Raw genomic sequence first — 25,239 nt, forward strand, 5'->3', positions numbered from 1 at the left:
GAGGGGACATCCTCTGCGTCTGGAGGAAAGAAGGTTTGTACACAAACATAGAAGAGGATTCTTTACGGTAAGAGCAGTGAGACTATGGAACTCTCTGCCTGAGGAGGTGGTGATGGTGAATACACTAAAACAGTCCAAGAGAAGAGTTTTTGCCTTCCCCTGGATCAGCCTTGCCAGATAACAGACTGTACTGTATGGACAGGTGTCTTTTTTCAGTCTTCCAAATCATGTAACTGTAACTGGGCTGTTCCCTAAATAGCCATCATAGATGTAGCCTCTACCTGGAATTGGATCAGCCAGACAGCAGGTATTTAACTGTGTTCAATGCTGACTTTCGGCCATGCACAAGCCACTGCACTTGCGCCACACATAATGTCACTCTGTCAGTGTCAATCAACACTGAATTACTAATAGTAAGTTAGGGGGTAATGTATTATAAGATATATGCTAACTTTTGGCGTATATGTGTAGCAGACTCGGTCACAAAGGGGATTTGCGGCTGAATCTGCAACTTTTCCCTGTCATGTCTAAAAAAAGGGGCCGTGATGTGGGCAGGGAAGGGGCCGAACGGACAACCAGTCTCATTTATCATTTTCTCTGCCTGTTTTAAGCATAGAAACTTATCTAAATATACGCCAGCAAGGGAGCTGATGTAGATTTAGGCACCTCTACATAACTTAGGCACATCATTTGCCAGTGCAAGGGGTATGAAGATCGGTCTCTAGAACGCCAGTCTTAATAAATGACTCCATTAGTGTGTTAAATGACACTGACAGAGTGATGTTATGTGTGGGCACAGCCGATAGTTAGGGTCCATTCACACGTCCGCAGTGTTTTGCGGATCCGCAAAACACCGGGCCGGCACCCCAATAGAAATGCCTATTCTTGTCCTCAACTGCGTACAAGAATAGGACATGCTCTATTTCTTTGCGGAGCCGCGGACCGGAAGTTCGGGGCCACAGACCGGAAATGCGGATGCGGACAGCACATCTTTTCCGTCCCCATAGAAAATGAAAGGGTCTGTACCCGTTCCGAATAATTGCGGAACGGATCCGGACCCAAAGGGCGGACGTGTGAATGGACCCTTAGTAAGTTACTACTGACAGCTGTGCCTAGGACTGTGCACTGTCACCGCACTGTCACCTAATTAGTGACATTCAACAGACTGTCGTACCCAGGCTACTGTGCCGCACAAAGCTTCACTCTGTCAGTGACTGTGACATGAAGTGCAGGCCAGGTTGGCCAGGTGACCACTGCATGTGTTTGCACTGTCCACAACTTTATCTGTGTCCTAAAGATTTTTCTCTGTCTTTCCACATATTCCAGTTTTAGATCAAATAAAACAAAAAAATAGGCCTCCAAGAAGCATACGTGAACCTGGCCTAACTTATCTACATATTACGTATCATTCAGCAGATCAGAATAACAATTTCTGTAGCGGGATACAGGGCTTCTTGAACCATGTACTGTAGGACTAATACATGGTGTTGTTTGTGGGCAGTCCAATAAAAGAGATCCATCCATGAAGAAGCTATATTCTTTTCTTCTGTGATATGTTATACCTGTAATTCAGAAGAGAAACCGGGTTACATCTGTTACTAGCGAGTCAGGGACTGAGTGCTCTCCATACAGGCTATTGATTGTAAAAAAAAATATATCATATGTGTATGTACTCCAAAGTTACTCCACAACATACTACACCTCAAAGAAACATCCTCCAGCTCCATCAATAGAACATGAAAAAGTTATATCTCTCAGAATATAACTCAAAAATAATTATTTAACAAAAATGCTTTTACTGTATAAAAGTGGTAAAACAACTATAAAAAATATATAGACTTGGTATCACTGTTATTGTACTGACCCGCAGAATAAAGTTTCCATGTTATTTATACCGCACAATGGACACCGTAAAAATAAAAACCCAAACAGCAACGGCAGAATACCGTAATTTTTTCTACTCTTCCCCCCTCCCCGGAAAATATTATTATGCACCTACAGTGGGGAAAATAAGTATTTGATACACTGGCGATTTCGCAAGTTTTCCACCTACAAAGAATGGAGAGGTGTGTAATATATATATTTTTTTTTCAAACTTTTATTCAGATCAGGATAAATATAGAAAATCCTTTTAAAGAAAGGAAAACACAATGATACAAAATATCATCAGATATTGTTGTCAGTACTAAAGTGCATCTTAGGCTAATACTGTACCTGAAGTCACAAAACAACTATTCTCGTCACTCGTTTCCAATACAGAAGATATAGACAAACCTGGCATCCTGATCTATTTATTACTCCTCTTTTTTTTGCAAATATAACTCCCTCCCCCCAAAACCCATTTCCTGCACTGTGGATTCCCATCACCCCCAAGTCATGCCAATAGTCTGCCCAAGCGATTGGCCTGTTGTTCCTTGAGAAACCATGTCGTCCCCCATAAAAGGGTTGTAATACTTCCTGAATCTCATATTCTGTGAGAGAAGTCTCAATAAATGATCGCCATTTTTTAAAGAATTGCACCGTGGCCTTTTCCTTGTTTCCAATCTTTCCATGTACATCACTCTCTTCAGTGTCCCTATCACCTCCTCTTGTTGGAATTTGAGGTGGTAGCCATTTTCTTAGAATGTGCTTCTTCGCCGCCAATAGGGCAATGAGCGGGCCCTTAGTCGTTACAATACCATGAGCTTCTGCTTCCTGGTTACGAGGTATGTAGTGGAAAATACATTGTTGAGGAGTTTGCCCAACTCCCACCTTAGTGACATAATCACAGACCTCTGTCCAGTAAGGCTGTAGCTTGTTTTTTGCGGGACAAGTTGTAGTTTTTAATGGCGCCATTTTGGGGTACACATAACTCTTTCTGGGAGGGAGATGGAAACAGCAATACTGCCACTGAGTTTTTACGCTATAAATTTTACGGTGTTCATTTTTCGGTATAAATAACATAATATCTTTATATCAGGGGGAGAAAAACAGAACTGGATCGCACATCCACAATGCTATGCTTTGATCTAATTTAACTCGCTTCTCAGCGCTATATTTAAGTGTACAGCCCCCATACTACATGCTGTACAAGAGGCATTAGTGCACATTTTGATCAAAAGGCATAAGCCCACTCACCACGCCAAGGTCGCCTAATATCTTTATTCTCTGGGACAGTATTATTTCAGTGATACCAAATACATATAGTTTTTTTTACATTTTACTACTTCTTTTGCAATAAAACCACTTTTTTTTTTTAAAGAATAAATATATTTTTGCATTGCCACTTCCCAAGATCCATTCCTTTTTTTTATATGGAGTTGTGTGAGGGCTTGATTTTTAGGGGACAACTTGTACTTTTCATTGGTATCATTTTGGAGTAAATGGCGCTTTTTGATCGCTTATTATTACTTTTTTTTATGGCCACTAAGAATAAATGAGCAATTCTGCCTCTTTTTTATTTTTATCAGATCATTTTTATTATAGAAATGTACAACAATAAAGCATTGTTACAAATATAAACATGTTTTATCACATAATTTGATACAGATCGTCAATTCCACTGGACAATATGATACAACAACAAATGTCTATGTGGATTATAAAACTACAGCAACATACCCGTCCCACCCCTCCTTCCCCCCAACTCCCACTTCAGCACTTTGTGAACTTATCCGAGTATTATTCGTTGCTAATCCTCCAGCGGCCCCACAATTTTTCATATTTTTGAGGACATCCCCTCTTCTTGAACACCATTTTCTCATAAACTAACATCGTGTTTACTTTCCTTCTAAATTCAATTCTGCCTCTTTTTTAAAAAAAAATGTATGGCGTTCAATGTAGGGGATAATTTACATGATATTTATTTAGTCCAGGTCTTTACGAACGCGGCAATACCAAACATATGGGGAAGATTTTTTTTGCTATTTTTTTCATTTAAAAGCATATTTTCAATGGGAAAAAAAGCGTAATTTTTTTTTTACTTTTTAACTTTTTTATACACACACATCGGCACCCCGCGATCGCATTTGCAGGGTGCCGATGGGAGACAGAGGGAGTCCCCTCTCTTTGTCAGCACTTTATATGCGGCGGGCGCCATTGGCCGCAGCATGTAAAGTGTTAAACAGCCCGGATTAGCACTCCTGCTGGTCCAGGCTGTTAGAGCAGGGCCGCGGTTCTCATGTCACCCCTTTGTGTCACATTTCTCCCCTCCATTTCATTTCAACCCCCTCCATGGCACATTTCCCCCCTCTATTAATGTTGTGTAAAAATAAACATTATGCTCCTCACCTGGGCCTGTTCCCGTCTGCAGCAGCTCCCCTTCTCCTCTGTGTGGTCCTGGTATCTTCTCTCTGGGCTCCCGACAAGACTTTGAGGTCCTTGCCCACTCAGCCAATCAGTGGCTGCAGCTGTGTCATGTGTCAGACCAGTGATTGGCTCAGCAGGAAATCACTGCCCTGACACGTGACACAGCTGCGGCCACTGATTGGCAGAGTGGGAAAGCTCCTCAAACAACTTGTCAGGACTCAGGAGCCCAGAGAGAAGATATGAGGACCACCACACAGAGGAGAACAGCCGCAGGAGGCCAGCGGCATGCAAGTGATTAATGAAAAAAATAAAGTTTCATTTTTCCGCCCCCCCCCCCCCCTTCTCAGCGTCCTAAGGCGGCCGCTTGGTCTGCCTTATTATAGCACCGGGCCTGCAGCCAATGTTTTGACAAAAGCTGGAGTTTATCCTGCAATTCTTGACATGAGGTTATCTTTTCCTTTGATCCATTAAGGACATCTTGTAATACTCCAATCCCCTTCTTCTTCAATTCCCCATACAACTTTGTGGATCCCTGTGGGAAGGCTGGGAGAGACCATAGAGGCATGTATGCCAAAACATACATTGGTAATTTGTACATCTTGCGAATATGTCTCCACATTGCTAATGTATTGGTGATCAATATACTTGGTTTAGCAGTATCAGGGAGTAGGACCCGTTTAGTATGTAGCACTGCCTTTAGGTCAAACAGTTACACTAATGCTTTTTCTAATTCCCCATTAAAGAAGTGCGAGATATTCCAAACCCAATCCCTGACATGCCAGAATAGTGACGCTAAATCATATCCCCGGGAACCTACCTTTATACCTTGATATATACTAAATTTCAGCAAATATATTGCTAACGACTCAAGTGCTATATCAAACAGGAGGGGTGATAATGGGCAACGCTGCCTAGCCCTTTTCTGGAAATGAATCGGAGCGGACAGGAACCTAGGGAGGCTAATCCTGGCTTGTGGGTTTGCATATATTGCTCGAAGAAAAGTCCGGAAGCATCCCTGAAAACCCATCCAGTCCAGAACCATATCCGGTCCAGAACCATCCCCAGCCACTTCCAATTAACGTTATCGAAGGACAACAAAGCCGGGCCCACACCTCTCACATGACCCCCCTGGCCACCCAATCCTGCACTGCTAAGATCGTTCGCATATTGGTGACCGCTGATCTTCCTTTTACAAACCCTACATGATGTTGTCCTACCAAGTTTGGTAAAATATTTGCCAGACGGTTGGCCATAATTTTAGACAAGATCTTTAGATCTTGATTAATCAAAGAAATTGGTGTGTAAGAGCTCGGGTGTGTGGGGTCTTTATTGGGCTTAGGCAAAACATTAATATTGGCCTCATTTCCTGACTGCACTTTAGCTTTACCTTGTAGTATGGCATTAAAGAGTGACACCAAGGTGGGTATGATGTCTTCACCTAACCCTTTAAATAATTCAGCTGGATATCCATCTGGTCATGGGGCCTTTCCATTAATAAAGGATTTAATGACAGAACTCACCTGTTTATCAGTGATTAGGGCATTTAAATTAACTAATCATACCCCATCTTTGCATCATATCGCCCCTTGGGTGTAGAGACCCTCAAAATATTGCCTAAAGACCATCAGGGTTTGTCTAGGATCTTCTAGAATAATACAGTCAGCTGATTTAAGTTTGCGCATTAACTGCTGGGGTCTGTTCACTAACCTGGCTAATAATTTGCCTGTTTTATTTCCATACTTAAAAAACTCAGCTGATCTGCCATCAGCGTAAATCCTTTCTAATTTCTTTGAGTAGTGATCGATATTGTGTTTCGTTGTTACCCACTGTATTTTATTCGCTTGTTGGAACTTAATTCTCGCCTCTCTTTTAAGGGCTGTGTTGTATGATATGATGTTACCACGCAACACAGCCTTTGCAGTGTCCCAAAAAAGAGCTGGGTTTGTCATATGTTGTTAATTGTTTTGGGCATACTCCCACTACCAACCCAAGAGTTTTCTAATAAATTCCTCATCCGAAAGGCGCCAGACAAAATCCGGACCTCTAGGTCTCATCTCCATAAACTGTACTAAAACCGGGCCATGATCAGAGATCACCATATCCCAAATCCCGATCTCCTTTATTTTTAGTGATAAATTATTAGAACTTAAAAAATAGTCAATCTTAGACCAGGCCTGTTGGGAATGGGAGAAATGTGTAAACTCTCTCTCTCCATAGGATTAAAGTAGCGCCATACATCTATAAGACCTGTAGAATTTATAAGGATCTTAAGATGATGGGAATTCTTATCTCCTACCTTAACATCAGTTCTAGTCCGTTTCCTGATGTCCAGTACCTCATGGACCGCGTTAAAATCCCATCCCACCAGGATCATACTCTCGGATTCCTGTAGTATGTCTCTTTCTAGCGTGGAAAAAAAGAGGTTAGCATTAGTATTAGGAGCATATACAGTACAGACCAAAAGTTTGGACACACCTTCTCATTCAAAGAGTTTTCTTTATTTTCATGACTATGAAAATTGTAGAGTCACACTGAAGGCATCAAAACTATGAATTAACACATGTGGAATTATATACATAATAAAAAAGTGTGAAACAACTGAAAATATGTCATATTCTAGGTTCTTCAAAGTAGCCACCTTTTGCTTTGATTACTGCTTTGCACACTCTTGGCATTCTCTTGATGAGCCTCAAGAGGTAGTCATCTGAAATGGTTTTCACTTCACCGGTGTGCCCTGTCAGGTTTAATAAGTGGAATTTCTTGCCTTATAAATGGGGTTGGGACCATCAGTTGCGTTGTGGAGAAGTCAGGTGGATACACAGCTGATAGTCCTACTGAATAGACTGTTAGAATTTGTAATATGGCAAGAAAAAAGCAGCTAAGTAAAGAAAAACTAGTGGCCATCATTACTTTAAGAAATGAAGGTCAGTCAGTCTGAAAAATTGGGAAAACTTTGAAAGTGTCCCCAAGTGCAGTCACAAAAACCATCAAGCGCTACAAAGAAACTGGCTCACATGCGGACCACCCCAGGAAAGGAAGACCAAGAGTCACCTCTGCTGCGGAGGATAAGTTCATCCGAGTCACCAGCCTCAGAAATCTCAGGTTAACAGCAGCTCAGATTAGAGACAAGGTCAATTCCACACAGAGTTCTAGCAGCAGACACATCTCTAGAACAACTGTTAAGAGGAGACTGTGTGAATCAGGCCTTCATGGTAGAATATCTGCTAGGAAACCACTGATAAGGACAGGCAACAAGCAGAAGAGACTTGTTTGGGCTAAAGAACACAAGGAATGGACATTAGACCAGTGGAAATCTGTGCTTTGGTCTGATGAGTCCAAATTTGAGATCTTTGGTTCCAACCAGCGTGTCTTTGTGCGACACAGAAAAGGTGAACGGATGGACTCTACATGCCTGGTTCCCACCGTGAAGCATGGAGGAGGAGGTGTGATGGTGTGGGGGTGCTTTGCTGGTGACACTGTTGGGGATTTATTCAAAATTGAAGACATACTGAACCAGCATGGCTACCACAGCATCTTGCAGCGGCATGCTATTCCATCTGGTTTGCGTTTAGTTGGACCATCATTTATTTTTCAACAGGACAATGACCCCAAACACACCTCCAGGCTGTGTAAGGGCTATTTGACCATGAAAGAGAGTGATGGGGTGCTGCTCCAGATGTCCTGGCCTCCACAGTCACCGGACCTGAACCCAATCGAGATGGTATGGGGTGAGCTGGACCGCAGAGTGAAGGCAAAAGGGCCAACAAGTGCTAAGCATCTCTGGGAACTCCTTCAAGACCATTTCAGTTTGGAAGACCATTTCAGTAGGAAGACCATTTCAGGTGACTACCTCTTGAAGCTCATCAAGAGATTGCCAAGAGTGTGCAAAGCAGTAATTAAAGCAAAAGGTGGCTACTTTGAAGAATGTAGAATATGACATATTTTCTGTTGTTTCACACTTTTTTGTTATGTATATAATTTCACATGTGTTAATTCATAGTTTTGATGCCTTCAGTGTGAATCTACAATTTTCATAGTCATGAAAATAAAGAAAACGCTTTGCATGAGACGGTGTGTCCAAACTTTTGGTCTGTACTGTATATTATTTATTGTAAGGGTTCCTACTGGCGTCTCCATCCGAGACTTAAGATAACGACCCTTCCTATCTTTTTCCTGGTTCAACATTTTAGACTGCAGCCATTTGCGTATCAATATTAGCACTCCCATCTGTCTTCCCACCCAGCACCTCAGCAACCTATAATCATTTCATTCTCCCAAAATCTTCTTCCTCCAGATGAGTTTCTTGTAAAAAGGCCATGTCAGCCCTTCATTTCTTAAGATGTCTCAAGACCATCATTCTCTTGTGTGGCGGTCTTAGGCCTTTTACATTCCATGTGATCACTCGCATACTACACCATGACTAAATTTTTGGCACAGGAGCAACTGAAGGGTTTTGGGAATCCACAGTGCCACAAACAGTAAAAAAAAAAACAAGAGCAAAAATTGACAGTCATCTAGAGTTTCTTCCATTTTCTAATAATTGCACCAACAGTTGTTGCTTTCTCACCAGGCTGCTTGTTTACTGTCCTGTAGCCCATCCCAGCCTTGTGCAGGTCTACAATTTTGTCTCTGGTGTCCTTAGACAGCTCTTTGGTCTTGGCCATGGTGGCAAGGTTGGAGTGGGACAGGCATCTTTTATGAAGGTAACGAGTTCAAACAGGTGCAAATAATACAGGTAATGAGTGGCTTTTTAAAGAAAAACTAACAGGTCTGTGAGAGACAGGGTTCTGGCTGGTTGGTAGGTGATCAATACTTATTTCATGCGATAAAATGGAAATTAATTATTTAAAAATCATACAATGTGATTTTCTGGATTTTTTTTTAGATTCTGTCTGTCACAGTTGAAATGTACCTACGATAAAAATTTTAGACCTCTCCATTCTTTGTAGGTGGGAATACTTGCAAAATCGCCAGTGTATCAAATACTTATTTTCCCCACTGTATGTTCTCCACACAGGTTAAAACCAATTTATCATCCAGCATGAGCTGCTTGCAGACTACCATCTACAAGCTTAGTAAATCTGCACTATTGTGTCTAAAAAGTTGCCGATAAATAAGATTGTTGTGATGATGTTTAATTGAGTGTGTAGACTCCATAAGCTAATAAACAATGTTCAGAAGGAGGTCCACTTATGAAAGTTTTCAGTGGACTAGAAAGGAGCGAATTGATTTGTACAAATCAAATTGTCTCATCAAAAGTTCTTCAACTGTAAGGGCCTGTCCCTGCTGCTGAAAAAACTCTTCGAGCAGCAACTCAAGTGCAATAGCTCTGCTTCTTCTTCCAGAGTAATGACTGTTCATGCGCCACTTACAGCGCATGCACAGTTGCTGCAGGCATGCGATTGTCAGGGACAGGCAAGCTGACCGGCCCTATCAATCAGGCGGCAGGGGGAGTTCTTCAGCAGTGGGGACAGCCTCTTGCAGGTGAAGAACTCTTGTTAATGATACAAATTGATTGGTACAAATCAATAGATCAACTCATTGGCTCATCACTACACAGGGCCCACCATATCTGGTGCATGAAAATCTCATTACTTGCAGGTTTTGTCAGTCTGTTATTCAGGACTAAGGGCCGTTCTGTCGCGGTCACGTACACACACACAGGGGGGAGGATAGTGATCACTGCGCTCCACCCTCGCCCCTGGCCCTGCCTACTTGCTTCGCAAGTCCTGTAGCGGGTCAAAAACAGGCACGGGTCAAAATCCAGATAACACAGGGAACACAATAACAAATAGCCTAGGACAATTAATCACAGGCAACCTGTGGCTAGCAGGTTGCCTGTTTATATACTGAAGGGTAGGGGTCATGTGACGTGGCCAGCACCACATGACCTCCCACCATGTCAGTAGCCGAGCGCCGAGGGCCCAGTTCAGCGCTCAGCGCTCAGTCCCTTGAGCATGACTATGGGAACGGGGGACGCCGGCCGCACAGAGAGGAAGCGTGCGGCCGGGCGCGCTCCGCCCCCCGTTATCCCAGCAACCAAGACGCCGAGCGGCTCCCCGCTCGGTGCTACAGCAGGACGCGGCGTGCGTGTCTGCTGCCGTGTCACACCAGGGTGCTGGCGGTGCGGGAGAGGAGAATCACGTCGCCGGCGTCCTGTGACATGTTCATTATTAAAAAATTTGCCTGGTCAGCCATCAGTGATGCTTTACCTAGAATCCACTGTAATGAGTAACTTTTTACTTGTGTTTTAGCTTCAGGTTACTTATTACTAAACTTCACACCCTGTCCCCTGACATAACATGACATTTGGGAACATGTAGACATCATACTGGTACATGTCACCTACTTTTATGTTCATGTATTACCCCAAAATGCCAACATTTTATCTGCAATGTTGAGATAAAGATTGATTAACTGGCTGTTTTTCCCAATCCTCAAATATTTGGCATGCTCAGAGTCCTTGGCATAATATTCACTGTCGCCGCACATTCCCAACGTAAAAGCTGTTTTGTCAGACGTGTACAGGTGTAATGTCCCCAGTGTTACAGAGCGCAGGTCAGACACCTGTGACCCTGAGGTCTGTGGGAGTGACAGTGTGTGACAAATCAACAGAAGTGGGGGGGGGGGGGGGGGAGGGCACCATAGAAATGATGCCCGGGCTGTAGGGACACAGAGACTGGGTTAAGGTTCACTGTGCGTCACATACCACTGTCCAGTCACTGGTAAATAAGGATGCAAGGGACAGTTAGAAGTATATCCTATTCTTTCCTTCGGGCTGCCCGGCTGTCAGGATCTGTCAGGATGTCCACTCATACGATTTCACCTCCATCTGCAGCCCTTATGCAGCCTCTAAATATCCCTCAACGCCTCCTGCTGGGCCCTGGCCCTTCAAATGTTCCTCCACGGGTACAGGCAGCTGGAGGTCAACAGGTGATTGGTCATATGCACCCAGAAACCTTCCAGGTAAGTCCCCTACTTATGACTTATGTTGGTGCACAACCATGAGGGCATAACATTTCTTATACAGATGTAGAAAAGTTGGGTTTGTCCTCTAGTTCAACTCATCATGGCATCTTAGAGTACTACAGAACAGCTGCTGCATTACCATGTGTTTTATTCTGTTACATGGGAACAATGTGCTTTGTATCATCTCTATAGCGTAGATGATGAGGAAGTTGGAGTTGTCAGTAGAACTGCTATAAATGGGGTCACAACTGAAATAATATTAATATTATCAATAATTTATTTTATAAATTATCACCAGTGGCTTGATACATGGTGTAATAAGGATCAACCCCTTTGAAGGCACAGCTGGTTTTCACGTTCCTGACCAGGCCTATTTTTTGCAAATTTGACATGTGTCACGTTACGTGGTAAAAGTTTGGAAAGCTTTTACTTATCCAAGCGATTCTGAGAATGTTTTCTCGTGACACATTGTACATAATGTTAGTGTTAAATTTTTGTGTTAGGCTACTTTCACACTAGCGTTCGATCGGATCCGTTCTGAACGGATCCGATCATAATAATGCAGACGGAGGCTCCGTTCAGAACGGATCCGTCTGCATTATATTAGCATATAAAAGCTAAGTGTGAAAATAGCCTCGTACTTTCAATGTAAAGTCAATGGGGGACGGATCCGCTTGAAGATTGAGCCATATTGTGGCATCTTCAAACGGATCCGTCCCCATTGACTTACATTGTAAGTCTGGACGGATCCGCACGCCTCCGCACGGCCAGGCGGACACCCGAACACTGCAAGCAGCGTTCAGCTGTCCGCCTGTCCGTGCGGAGGCGAGCGGAGCGGAGGCTGAACGCCGCCAGACTGATGCAGTCTGAGCGGATCCGCATCCATTCAGACTGCATCAGGGCTGGACGGAAGCGTTCGGGTCCGCTCGTGAGCTCCTTCAAACGGAGCTCACGAGCGGACCGATGAACGCTAGTGTGAAAGTAGCCTTAGTGTTAAATACAAAATTTACTGAAAATTTGGAAAAATTTGTTATTTTCTAAATTTTACTTAATTTGTTTTTAAGTCATTGATATCTCACAAAATAGCTATCATTCACCATATGTCTACTTTATGTTGGCATTATTTTGTAAACATAATTTTATTATTTTTAGGACAATAGAAGGCTTAAAATTTTAGAAGCAATTTTTCAAATTTTCAAGAAAATCTCCAAAACCCACTTTTTAAGCACCAATTTAGTTCTGAGGTCACTTTCTACTCAATAGAAAGCACACATATATGACCACATTTTAGAAACTATACCCCTGAAATTATTCAAAACTCATTTTAGAAACTTTGTTAACCCATTAGGTGATCCACAGGAATAAAAGCAAAATGGAGGTAAAATGTAAAATTCTTTTGGGGAGATTTTCCATTTTAATCCATTTTTTTGTAACACAGCAAGGGTTAAAAACAAAACAAACCTCAATATTTAATACGCTGGTTCTGCAGTTTAGGCCTCATGCCCACGACCATATGATGTCCGTGTGATGTCTGTGTTGCATCTATTTTTTTTATCTTTTTTGTGGACCCACTGACTTTGTATTTTGCTGCCAAGAATAGGACATGTTCTATAATTGGCAAAACGGACATATGGATGCTGAAAGCACAGATGATCCATGAGCTTTCCGCATCCGTATATCAGTTCTGCAAAGGGTAAAATATATCCTATAATTGGCTGCAAAATGCAGACCCCTTTGAAATCAATGGGTTCGCCAAAAAATGGAAGCAACACGGACATTTCAAGGACATCACCCATATTTTTCGGATCTGCGTTTTGCAGGCCAGGTAGGTCATGTGCATGAGGCCTTACAGAAACACCTGACAAGTGGTCATAATGTGCTGTATGGGCACACAGCAGAGTTCGGAAGGGAAAGGAACATCATATGGTTTTCGGAGGACATATTTTGCTGGTATGGTTTTTGGGTGCTATGTTGCATTTAAAGAGACCCTGAGGTACCCCTAAAGTGGATAACCCCCAAAAGTGACGCATTTGGGAAACTATAATTTTTTTACAATGAAATGTCTCCCACATTTTTTATTTTCACACAGGAGAAAAAAGCCCTATCAATTTTTACCAATTATCTACTTAATACAGCAACACCCCCTTTGTGGTCATAAACTCCTGTGTGGGTGCACTGGAGGGCTCAGAAGGGGAGAAGCGCCATATGGCTTTTGGAGGCCATATTCTGTTGAAATGGCTTTTGGGTGCCATGTCACATTTGAAGAGACCCTGAAGTACCCTTACAGTGGAAACCCCAAAGAAGTGACCCCATTTTTGAAACTATTGCTCCCAAGGAATTTTCGAGGGATGTAATAAGTGGTTTGGCCCAACAGATGCTTCATTGAATTTAGAACAACTTGGCTGTGAAAATTAAAAATGTAATTGCTTCCAAAAAAATGTTGCTTTAGTCCCAGATTTTTCATTTTCAAAGGGTGTAACAGGAGAAAAAGCACTCCACAATTTGTTACGCATTTTCTCCTGAATACGGCAACACTCCATATGTGCTCTATAGTGCCCTAGTAGTAAGGCTACTTTCACACTAGCGTTGTTTTAATCCGGCGTTCAATTCCGACACTGGAACTGCCCGCCGGATCCGGAAAAACGTGTGAAAACGGATTACATTTGAATCCTGATCAGGCTTTCGATCACAATGGAAAAATGCATTGGAAAAAACGGATCCGCCATTTATGGACTTTAACTTTTTTTTCACATTTTTCGGGTTTAACATGCAAAAGCCGGATCCGTTTTGACTGAACACACGGGGCCGGATCCGGCGTTAATGCAAGTCAATGGGAAAAAAGCCTGATCAGGCGTTCAGTCAAAGTGTTCAGGCTTTTTGGCCGGAGGTAAAAATACTGCATGCTACGTTTTTCTGAAAAGCCTGATCAGTCAAAAAGACTGAACAGAAGACATCCTGATGCATCCTGAAGGACTGACTCTCCATTCAGAATGCATTAGGATAAAACTGATCAGTTCTTTTCCGGATTTGAGCCCCTAGGACGGAACTCCGCGCCGGAAAAGAAAAACGCTAGTGTGAAAGTACCCTAATAAGGTTGTTCTATCAAGCCCCAGTAGTATAAAGGCCCCTCAATAGTGCTCCCAGTAGCAAAAAGGCCCCTCTATAGTGCTCCAAGCAGTTATAATGTCCTCTGTTGTTCCCCCAGTTGTTAAAATGCACCCTGTAGTTGTAGTGCCCCAGTATGTATAGAGTCCCCCTGTAATGCCCTCAGTACTTACAATGCCCCTGAACACCCTCATAAAGAGCCAACCACCTAGTAGTATGTTCCCCAAAAGATACAGGAAAAAAATAATCACCTGACTCCCTCTCCATGTTTCCATCTATGAAGCAGCACTTATTTCTCCTAAGGAATCTGATGTGAAACACGTGCTGGGGTGTTTGGGAGGCGCTTATTTTTTGGTCTGTATACTTGTTAGATACTATTTGCGGTACCATACTTTGGTTTGTATTCACATTTACTGCTATTGCACTGTAATATTATTATGCAAATGACCTGATTTGTGGCACCTCCATGTGGCTGATTTGTTGAATCATATACTTGACTTGTAAAATTACATATATTGATTAAAATATTAATATTTTTACATATTACTTGGTTGGTATTTATTCATATAAGAAGCAGGCCACAGGCCTTTTCTGCCTACACCCTAAGATGCCTGCATTGAGGCACAGGCAGTCGTGATGAAGTTATGATGCCATTGCTTTACGACCTACTGTGCTGCCTCATAGGCTCCAGGCCTATTGGCTCCTGTGCCCCACTGCACTACTCCACTTATATACAGTGTATCTGTGGTGGCCACTATGTTCAGGGTCTCCGGAGCAGGCATTCCCCCCCCTCCCCCCCCCCCCCCCCCGAGAAGTGACCTCATTTTTGAAACTCCACCCATCAAGGTATTTTGACACCACAGTTGTAGCAGAAATTAAAGCACAGTGGACTGTACAAAGTGAAAACTGCAAGTTTTACACAGACATGGCATTTCAGTGCCCAATATGTTGTGCCCATCTGGTGCCATCTATGACTCACACCACACTATTTGAATTGCTAGGCTTGGTACTACTGGGTACAGAAATATCGTAAATGTGGACGTAAACTGCTGTTTGGGTATGCTGCAGGGTTCAGAAAGAATAGACCACCCTTTGGTTTTTGCAGTGCAGATTTTGATGGATTGGTTTATGGGCACCATGTTGGTATTGAACTGCCTCTGCGGTACCAGAACAGCCATTTTCTGACAACCATACTTTTTTTTTTCTCTCTATAGAGCTGTGTAGGGGCTTATTATTTGCAGATTGGTTCTATTTTGGGGTACATATGACTTGTTGATCACTTTTTATTCCACTTAGGCCTCATGCACACGGCCGTTGTTTGGGTTCGCACCCGAGCCGCCGTTTTGGTGGCTCGGATGCGGACCCATTCACTTCAATGGATGCGGACCCATTCACTTAATACTATTTGCAGGATGACAGGCCGAACTGGATGGACAAATGTCTTTTTTCGGCCTTATGTACTATGTTACTATTTCCCCCTTTTCCTATACTGTGTCAGCACTCAAAGCTGCTCTGTAATACACAGACAGGCTGTGTTAACATAATGGAGAGGACTCCTGTGTGTGTGCACCGCAGTCCTGACAATGTATTTCTGCACATATTTAAAGGGGTTGCCTCACCTGAAACTTTGGTGCCGCAGTGCTAGGATATGCCACCAATGTCAGATAGGTGCGGGTCCCACCTCTAGGACCCACACCTGTCTCTAGAACAGAGCACCAAAAGTTTTGGAGAACTCACCACGCAAGCATGCCCACTGCTTCATTCACTTCTATGGAACTGCCGGAAACTGGCTCGGCAATTTTCAGCACTCTCATAGAAATGAATGGAAGGTGGCCTGGCATGCACAGTGCATTCTCGTTCTCTTTGGGAGCTTTGTTCTAGAGATAGGTGTGGGTCCCACCTCTGGAACCCCCACATACCTCACATTGGTGGAATATCCTACCAATATTCCAGGTGAGAAATACCTATTAAATTTCTTACGGACGGCAGTAGTAAAATTAAACAAAAATTGTGGACTCCTTATCTGCAGTATTACTGATGTATTAAGGCAGATAATAGTCCGATATCATGGTGATTGATTCCCTTTAATGTAGTGGAATGCACATCATCATTTTAACCAGTTACATAGTTTGCATGTTCACCATATGGCAGCACTTGGAGTGCCTATGGACTGTAATACAGACCCATAAGGACCTCATGGTCTTGCTGTATGACCTCGGATATGAAGAGTATATAAGCCTAATGTAGTTCACATATTTAGATCATCCTTTGTATTACTCTTTTCATAAATTATCCATTCGTTCCATTGTATATGCTGTAGGATGCGAATTCGGTAGACTGTTACTCGGCTGGATAGAGCTCTTTTTCTAATATGAAGTGGACACGTGAAAAAATAAATAAAAATAAATAAATAATCAGAGGGAAGAAAGGGTGCTCCCTCCATTTACTGTTCACAGCCCAGGGAAGGCCAGGGTGAAGAATTATCACTGTTAATTGTGAGTACTACTTCCACCATCATAACCACTGTCACTCCTTCCATCCTCCGGGTCGCTGCATATATGGCCCTGAAGATGTTGCCCTTTATTTCAGCATACATGTACAGAACCTACGAAAGCATTATGTTCCTCTTCCCATTTCTCCTACTGAATATATAAGCATGAGACTGCATAGAGAACATATTATTCAAGTTCATTTCAAAATCAGTGGGTCTCTGCACTTAAGAAGACATATAACAGATTTAGTAAGGTGCATACCAATAGCTTAATTAACATAACGCAGAATTGGGGGGCAGTATATATATTTTTTGTTAGTGGCCCTGACGATAATAACTATCCAACCCCTTAAAAGCTCCCCCATATGCCCGGTCGCCTCACACACAATGTACTTACCTCGCTCCCCGGCACCTACGTCGCTTCTGATGCCGGCATGGTCGCCGCTGTATCTCCCTGTTGCACTGATGGAAACATCTGGCGTCGGGGGGTGGGGGGGGCAGCCAATGGCAGGTGGTGACGGGAATGAGCCTCCCTAGCGTCACCCGCCGTGCTGGCATCAGAAGAGACATGGGTAGCGAGGTGAGTACATTGTGTGTGAGGGGCCCGGGCATATCGGTAGGTATTTCAGGGGTCGAATAACCCCTTTAAGATTAAGACCAGGTTCACATAGTGCAGTTTTTGTTAACTCGACTTTAAATAACACAAGAGGGAATAGAAAAAGAATAGGAGTTCTTGCAATTACCGGTATTCTTTTCTTCTCTCCAGGATCTACTAATGGCATAAGTTAAGCAAAATTTACAGCAAACCGCCATGTATACAGTAAACCGAACCTCAGCGGGGGTATGAGAAAGGAAGGAGAAAAGCGAAAAATTTGAACTACCACTCATATTACTTTATACAAGGCTTTATATAAATTCATGTTACATCCTGCCTCTACATTTGCCGCATATCGAAGGAAACGTTTCCACTGTATATATCTAACATGCCACTATATTTGGTTAGCCAGACTGTGCCCAAGAGATGCCAAGAAGTGTTGGTATATCTTTGCCTCGACTGTATTCTGAGATTAATACATAATTATACATATGGATGTGTCATGTATCTTGATGTGCTTGTGTGAACAAATATAGCACCCTACTGCAGAAGTTTGGATTTTAAAAGAAGTTTTAGATTTGAAAAAAAAAAACTGGGCAAATGGTCTTTCATGTGATCTAGTTGCTCATTATAACCCAGGTATGACACTTTGACCGATCTGAATCATACCTGATTCAACAAGTCCCTCAGCACACCGCAAATCAATTATTTACATTTTCCGATTCGTTGAAGAAGTAGGTGTCAATGAAGGGCAGTTCTGATTGGACGGTACAAATGGCATGCAGGACCAATGTATGGTTCACTAAGTAACTTGAGTTAATATAGAGAACGTTCAAGAGACAGCGAGGAAACAGCTTACTTTTCACTCTGTTGCTTCAAGAGAAACATGACTTCCTTGCTATCTGTGAAAAGTCCGGAATCCCTTCAGCTGCCTTTACATGTCCCTCAAAGGCTCCTTCTGGGACCAGGTCCCTCAAACTTGCCACCTCGTGTCCAAGCCGCAGGAGCGCAAACAATACTCGGTCCATTACATACTGAAATGTTCCAGGTAAGGCCAAACCAGGATCACATCTACAGAACAAAGTATCCAAAGATCGGTACCAGTATCAAATTTTATTTTTCATCTCCTGAAGACTATATGAATATTGCCTCTCCAGCACATTCTTCTGTTTGAATCATCTCAATGATTCATATGATTTTATCCACCCATCTAGATGCTGGTGATCCTTACCTGGTTCATTCGAGCAAAATTATCTTTTTCCATTTAGCTAGGCCTTGTTACAATATGCACAAGATATGATAGCTTCAGTCTAGTCGTGGCTTTTATAAACATATGAAGGCACAAGGTCATTTCTAAGCCACGATTAAGTTGATTTAACCATGATGGATTATATTGGTCACACTGCTTGCCAGCCCCTTGTAGTAGGAAAACCACTAGAAAATAAATGGATTCAGTGGACCTTATAATAATTGTGTAAGAAGGCTTTATGGAAAGCGAGAGGCGAGAATTCAAGACAGGCTGTTATTATATTGTCTTGTAACTGTTAGTTAGCAATTCTAACAAATAGGCTAAAGTAAATGTTTACTACGGCAGTGTCATCCCATTAACCAACATTTTACAATTCCACTGCCTGTACATTTATCAGAAGTCTGTTAAAGGTACACATCACCTTTATATAAAATGAGAGTAGTTCGGGAATGTTCAATACCTTTTGTCCTAAACAATATGGTATAGATCAGGGATACTCAAGTACTTTTTGTAAAGGTCCACATACCCGAGTCTGCCGTAGGATAAAGGTCTGAGCTGTAAAACAAAAAATATATATAAAGGAGGGACAACACCATTGGCGTGTAGTGCTGCATTATTTTTTTCTTTTACAATAATCTACACCTCCAAGCCCACCTAATCTCCTTTATGCCAACCAAACAGTAAGAATGTCCTTTCAGTGCCCCCTAACAATAATGATGCCTCTTAAATGCACCTTCCAGTATGATATCCCTTTAGTGCTCCACAGAGTGTGATACCCCTAAATGCACCCTCACAGCAGGGTGATCCCTTGGTGCCCCGACACATTATGCTTAGTGCCCCTGACACATTGTGATGCCTCCTTAGTTCCTCCCCACAGAGTATGAATACCCTAAATGCCCCCTCATTATAGTATTGCCCTCTCTTTGCCCCTTTCACAGTAGTAATGACCTATCTGTGCCCCTTCACAGTTGTAATGCCCTTTTTATGCCCCCCTACATAGTAATAATCCCATTGTGCCTCCTTCACAGTAACAATGCCCCCTAATAGTAGTAATGCCCACTGTACCCCCTTCAAAGTAATAACGCCCATTGTGCCCCTTTCACAGTAATAATGCCTATTGTGCCCCCTTTACAGTAATAATGCACATTGTTCCCCTTCACAGTAATAATGCCCTCTGTGCCCCCTCCATAGTAGAAACTATTGTGCCACCTTAATAGTAGTAATGCCCTCTGTGCTAGTAATGCCCATTGTGCCCCCTTCACAGTAATAATACTCTCTGTGCCCGCTTTACAGTAGTAATGCCCTCTGTGCACTGTAACCCCTATAGAGTAGTAATGCCCTCTGTGCACTGTGCCCTCTCCATAGTAGAAATGCCCATTGTGCCCTTTTCACATTAGCAATGCCCATTGTGCCCCTTCAGAGTAAAAAATGGCCATTGTCCCTCATCCATAGTAGAAATGCCCATTATGCCCCCTTCACATTAGCAATGCCCATTGTGCCCCCTCCAGAGTAGAAATGCCCATTTTGCCCCCTCTGTGTTAAAAAACAGTACCTACTCACCTTGTCCCATTCCTGAAGCTCATAGTCCTCTCTCCCCTGCAGACACAGATCGCTCTGCAGCACTGTGTGGGCGAGGCTTATGCAGATTTTCGTACTACAGGCTCCGCCTATGCAAGCCGGCCATGCGATCTGTGCCTGCAGGCTGAATAGGGTAGCAGCGAGAAGTCTTCCTGATTCACTATTCAGAGAGCCGCAGCCTGAAGGAGGGGAGGAGTGCAGGGAGCAGAGCGGTGAGTGACAGGACCCAGCTCCCTACGCTCCAGCAATGAGCGCTTCCATCTGTATTGATGGAAGTGCTCATTGCTTCCGGACTGTGGCACCCCCGTGAGAGCTGGCACCCGGGTGCATGCAGGGGTCTGTACAGCCACCAGTTGAGTACCCCTGGTACAGATCTTTCTAAGGGTACTTTCACACGGCAGAGGGTTCCGGCAGGCAGTTCTGTCGCAAACTGATGGGATCTGTCTCTCCGGTGTCATCTAGAAAAACGGATCCGGTATTAATTTCTTTTGCACTTTTAAAGGTCTGTGCATTCGCAGACCGGAAAGCCGGATCCATTTTGCTGGAACACTTAATGCTGGATCCGGCACTAATACACTTCAATGTATTTTGGTCCGGAGAGAAGTCTACAGCATGCTGCGGTATTTTCTCCGTCAAAAAAATGTAAGAGGGACTGAACTGATGCATCCTGAACAGATTGCTCTCCATTCAGAATGCATTAGGATAAAACTGATCAGTTTTTTTCAGGTATTGAGCTCCTGTCACGGAACTCAATACCGGAAAACAAAAACGCTAGTGTGAAAGTACCCTAAAAAGAAACAAGAAGTTATGTAGTATAGAGAATCGCTTACTTTGTGGAGTAGCTCACCGCATCCCAGGACTTCCTCCTTATTCCATGCATGATATGAACCTATTAGTGATTCCTACACAATTATGGCTAGAACCATTGGTTTCTAGAAGAAATTAGGTCTCATTGATGTTCGATGGGATATGATGATAACTGGAACGTGAGCAATTTATTAATAAATATAGTAAATCATTGAATTTATAGTCCTTAAAGGGGTTATCCCATCTTAGACAATGGGGACATATCGCTAGGATATACCCCCATTGTCTGATAGGTGCGGGTCCCACCTCTGGGACCCGCACCTACAAGGAGAACGGAGTGGAGAAAGTTGAGGAGGGCACACTGCGCATGCGCAGCCGCCCTCCATTCATTTCTATGGAGCTGCCGAAAATAGTCTAGCACTGGCTCGGCTAATTCCGTCTGCCCCATAGAAATGAATGGCAGCTGTGGCCGCGCATGCATGGTGCGCTCCCATTCACTTCAATGGGAGAGGCGGGGAGCTGCACCTGGTGGTGGACGGACCCCGGGAAACTCGGGTTCCTCCAGCCACAACTCTCCCCGGCTCCGTTCTCCTTGTAGGCGCGGGTCCCAGAGGTGGGACCCGCACCTATCATACAATGGGGGCATATCCTAGCGATATGCCCCCATTGTCTAAGATGGGATAACCCCTTTACAACAGTGCTCCAGTTTCTGGAAAAAATTTGACTAGGAGTACCCAACTAGTTTTAGAAATAGTACCTGGGTTTGCAGTCAGGTAAAGATCTAAGCACTAATAGTAAATGTCATCTTGCTAATCTTTTGCAAACTTTATAGAAATACTGTATGTACATCAATATTTGTTATTACAGTAATCCATTGAGGGAAACCTAGACCAGAACCCTAAATAATTCACACCGTACACCAAAATTAATTAAGAACCCAGAACCCTAAATTCATTCAGACTCTGGGCAGGTTCAGTAAACTCATTTAAACCCCAGATCAGAGCCCTAAACTTATTCAAACTCCAGACCAGACCCTTAAACTTATTTAGTCCCCACAGAAAAGAACCCTTATCTCCAATGGGTCCCAAACTCCTGAAATTAATTAAGACCCCGTACTAGGTCCATAAAATTAATCAGGCTCCAGACAAGATCACCAAAATTAATTAGAATCCAAAACAAACCCCTAAAACAATCAGACCCCCAAACCATAAAATGAATCAGACCAGTGACAGTGACAGATCAGAAAAAATATATATACTGAACTTACCATTTTTATAGTAGGTCCTTTTCAATTCAATCCTTGACACTGGTCAGCATCAGGACCTGACCAAAGTCCACCAGTTGAGGACTAATGAATGTGATGCTTTTGCTCTATAGCTGGACAACACTTTAATATTTTTATGTCCTTCATTTTGTCTGTTGCCATATGTTGTAATGTCCAGCATTGCACTGTATGTTGGGATGCTAAAATCTGACTAGATGCGCATTTACACACGCTGACTGAGCAGGCAATTATCGGGAACGAACCGTTTCTTCCTGATAACAACCTGTTCATCAGTGGAGGTGAAAAGCTGGATTTACATCCAGCAATCACCGCCACTGTATGGGGACAAGCAACGGCTATTGCAATCGCTCATCCAAAGATGATTTAGGTGTCCGCATGAAAGATGATTTCACCAGAAGAACAAGCGTTTTGCTGGTTCATCGAGTGATCTGTGGCACCTTTCCATGGGCCGAGTATCGAGAACAAGTGTACTAACACGTGATCCTGATAACTGGCCCAATAGTTTCCCCACGTAAATCTGCCTTTGGTCTCTGATAAAGATCATCTGTTGTGCGATTGTTGCACTTCATTCCTTTATAACTGCTGCTCTCCGTCAGTCCACAAGTCTTGTGGTTTTGCTTCTGCTTGCATTGAAGCGTCGCCTAAAATCCCTTCATTCATAGTTTTCATTGTTTCCCAGTTTATGTCTTGCATTAACCTTCTTTCACATTCACCTTCTTTGGGTTTGGCCACACGGTCAGGTTTCTTGATGCAGTCTTGAATGCCAAAATCAGAAGGGGATCAAAAAAATTGAGAAAATAGAAAGGACAGATATGACTTCTGCATCAGGGAACCTGAGCGTGTGGCCGTACCCTTAGGGTCCATTCACACGTCCGTAAGTGTTTTGCGGATCTGCAAAACACAGACACTGGCAATGTGCGGACCGCACATCGCCGGCACTATAATAGAAAGTGCCTAATCTTGTCCGCAATTGCTGACAAGAATAGGACACGTTCTATTTTTTTTGCGGAAATGGAAGCACGGATGCGGAAGTGCAGATCCGCGAATGCAGACAGCACATTCCGGCCCCATTGAAAATGAATGGGTCTGCACCCGTTCCACAAAATTCCGTTTACGTTCCCTTTTTTTGCATTCCATATACGTACCGTATACAGAACCATTCATTCCAATAGGTCCGCCAAAAAAACGGAATGTACTCTATATACATTCCTTTTCCGTATTTCAGTTTTTCCGTTCAAAGATAGAACATGTCCTATTATTGTCCGCATAACGGACAAGGATAGTACTGTTCTATTAGGGGCCAGATGTTCCGTTCCACAAAAAACAGAATGCACACGGGTATATGGATATGGGTCTATGGATAACAATACAGCATTCAACATACACTAATGAGAAATCTAACATTTTCTCACTGGCCAATCAGAATAGCAGATAGTTGCTCAAAATGGTTGATGAAATGTTTTATCTTGTCTGTTGTAGAAAGTAGATATCCAACAGATATTATGCTGCTATTCAATGCACCAGCAATGGAAAATGAAAAAGTGTCAGAAAGAATAGTAAAAAAAAAAAATTGAAAATTAGCTAAAACAATTTTACTAATAATAGCATGCACTCTGATCTATCTCCCCATCACAAATGGTCACTGATTAATATTCCTGTATCATTGACGGCATCAGAACAGCAGATTAATACAGCAGATGGTATCAAAACGGCAGATCCCTTGTCACTTTGCATTTATTGCTTTTGTTAATTCTATAATGCAGGCCCCTTAAAGAGGTTTTCCTAGATTTTAAGACTGATGAACAATCCACAGTATATAGGCCATCAATATCTGATCAGCGTGGATCTGACTCCCAGGACCCTAGCCATTCAGCTTTTGGACGGTGCTGTGGTGCTCGGGTGAGCTCTGTGGCCTGTTCCTTGGCCTGTGAAGTCCCATCCATCTATCATGTTGCCTTTCTACAGCCTGGTACCAGTAAAGAGAATGGGACTGAGTTGCAATAGAAAACACAATACCATGCTTGGTATACGGCAAAGAGGCTACAGTGCCCATCTAAGCGCTATGACCACTTCAAACAGGGGTGTTGGGAAACAAACCCCCTCCGATCTGATATTGATAACTGATCCTAAACATAGGTCATCAAAATGTAATTCCCAGTATAATATTGAACAGTCCTCATTTTCTGGAGAGCAATGACACTGGTAAAAGCTAACAGGCGGATCTTTAGAGCTCCCACTATAATCGTCCATGCCACTGTACAGAAATATTGAGAGATTGCCGTTAATGCTTGAACCACAAATGGGCGGAAAGAGGAAATTAGAAATCCTCTGATTAATGAGCACGATTCCACTCCAGACATATTAGAGTTCTAGACATGTTGTGACAAAACTACATATTGTGATCCTTTTGTTATGTTTTGAAGCAGAATATCATGTTGGGTTAAAGGGGTTTCAGGAAATTTGATACTGACAGGCCTATCCTCAGGATAGGTTATTAATATCTGATCGGTGGGGGTCCGACAGCTGACTCTCCTGCCAAACCGTTGTTTAAAGCTGCAGTTCTCAAGTGAGCGCCATGGGCCAAAGACGTCACGTTCATCATCAAGTGGCCTAGGGACAGCTCAGTCGGCTGATCGACATGGGTGCCGAGAATTAGACCCCCACCAATCTAATATCCTCAGGATAGGTCATGAATATCAAAATCCCAAACAACCCCTTTAAGGAGACTACACAGACTAAAGTTAATTTAAAAAAAAGGATGATTTCAACCATAGCAAACATTTGTCAAGTGCAACTCAGCAAACAAAGAACATTGGGGAGATTTACTAATTAAAATGCGTCATAATTCTGGCTTAATTTGAGCCAAAAAACTG

At 42.9% G+C, this 25,239-nt stretch overlaps 1 protein-coding gene across 2 annotated transcripts in view; it reads left to right on the forward strand.

Annotated features, from left to right (window-relative positions):
• Nucleotides 1–11,002: 11,002 nt before the first annotated feature.
• AGXT (alanine--glyoxylate and serine--pyruvate aminotransferase) overlaps nucleotides 11,003–25,239 on the forward strand; it is a 43,772-nt gene continuing 29,535 nt past the window's right edge. Inside the window, exon 1 of one of the 2 annotated variants that reach the window (XM_044290267.1) lies at nucleotides 11,003–11,253. In XM_044290267.1, coding sequence (XP_044146202.1) covers nucleotides 11,023–11,253 — 231 coding nt within the window. In that variant the 5' untranslated portion in view covers nucleotides 11,003–11,022. Of the gene's footprint in view, nucleotides 11,254–18,277; nucleotides 18,496–25,239 lie in introns of those variants that run through there. The other variant, XM_044290268.1, reaches the window with a different exon arrangement.

The sequence above is a fragment of the Bufo gargarizans genome, chromosome 4 (genome assembly GCF_014858855.1).
Source record: "Bufo gargarizans isolate SCDJY-AF-19 chromosome 4, ASM1485885v1, whole genome shotgun sequence".
NCBI lineage: Eukaryota > Metazoa > Chordata > Amphibia > Anura > Bufonidae > Bufo > Bufo gargarizans.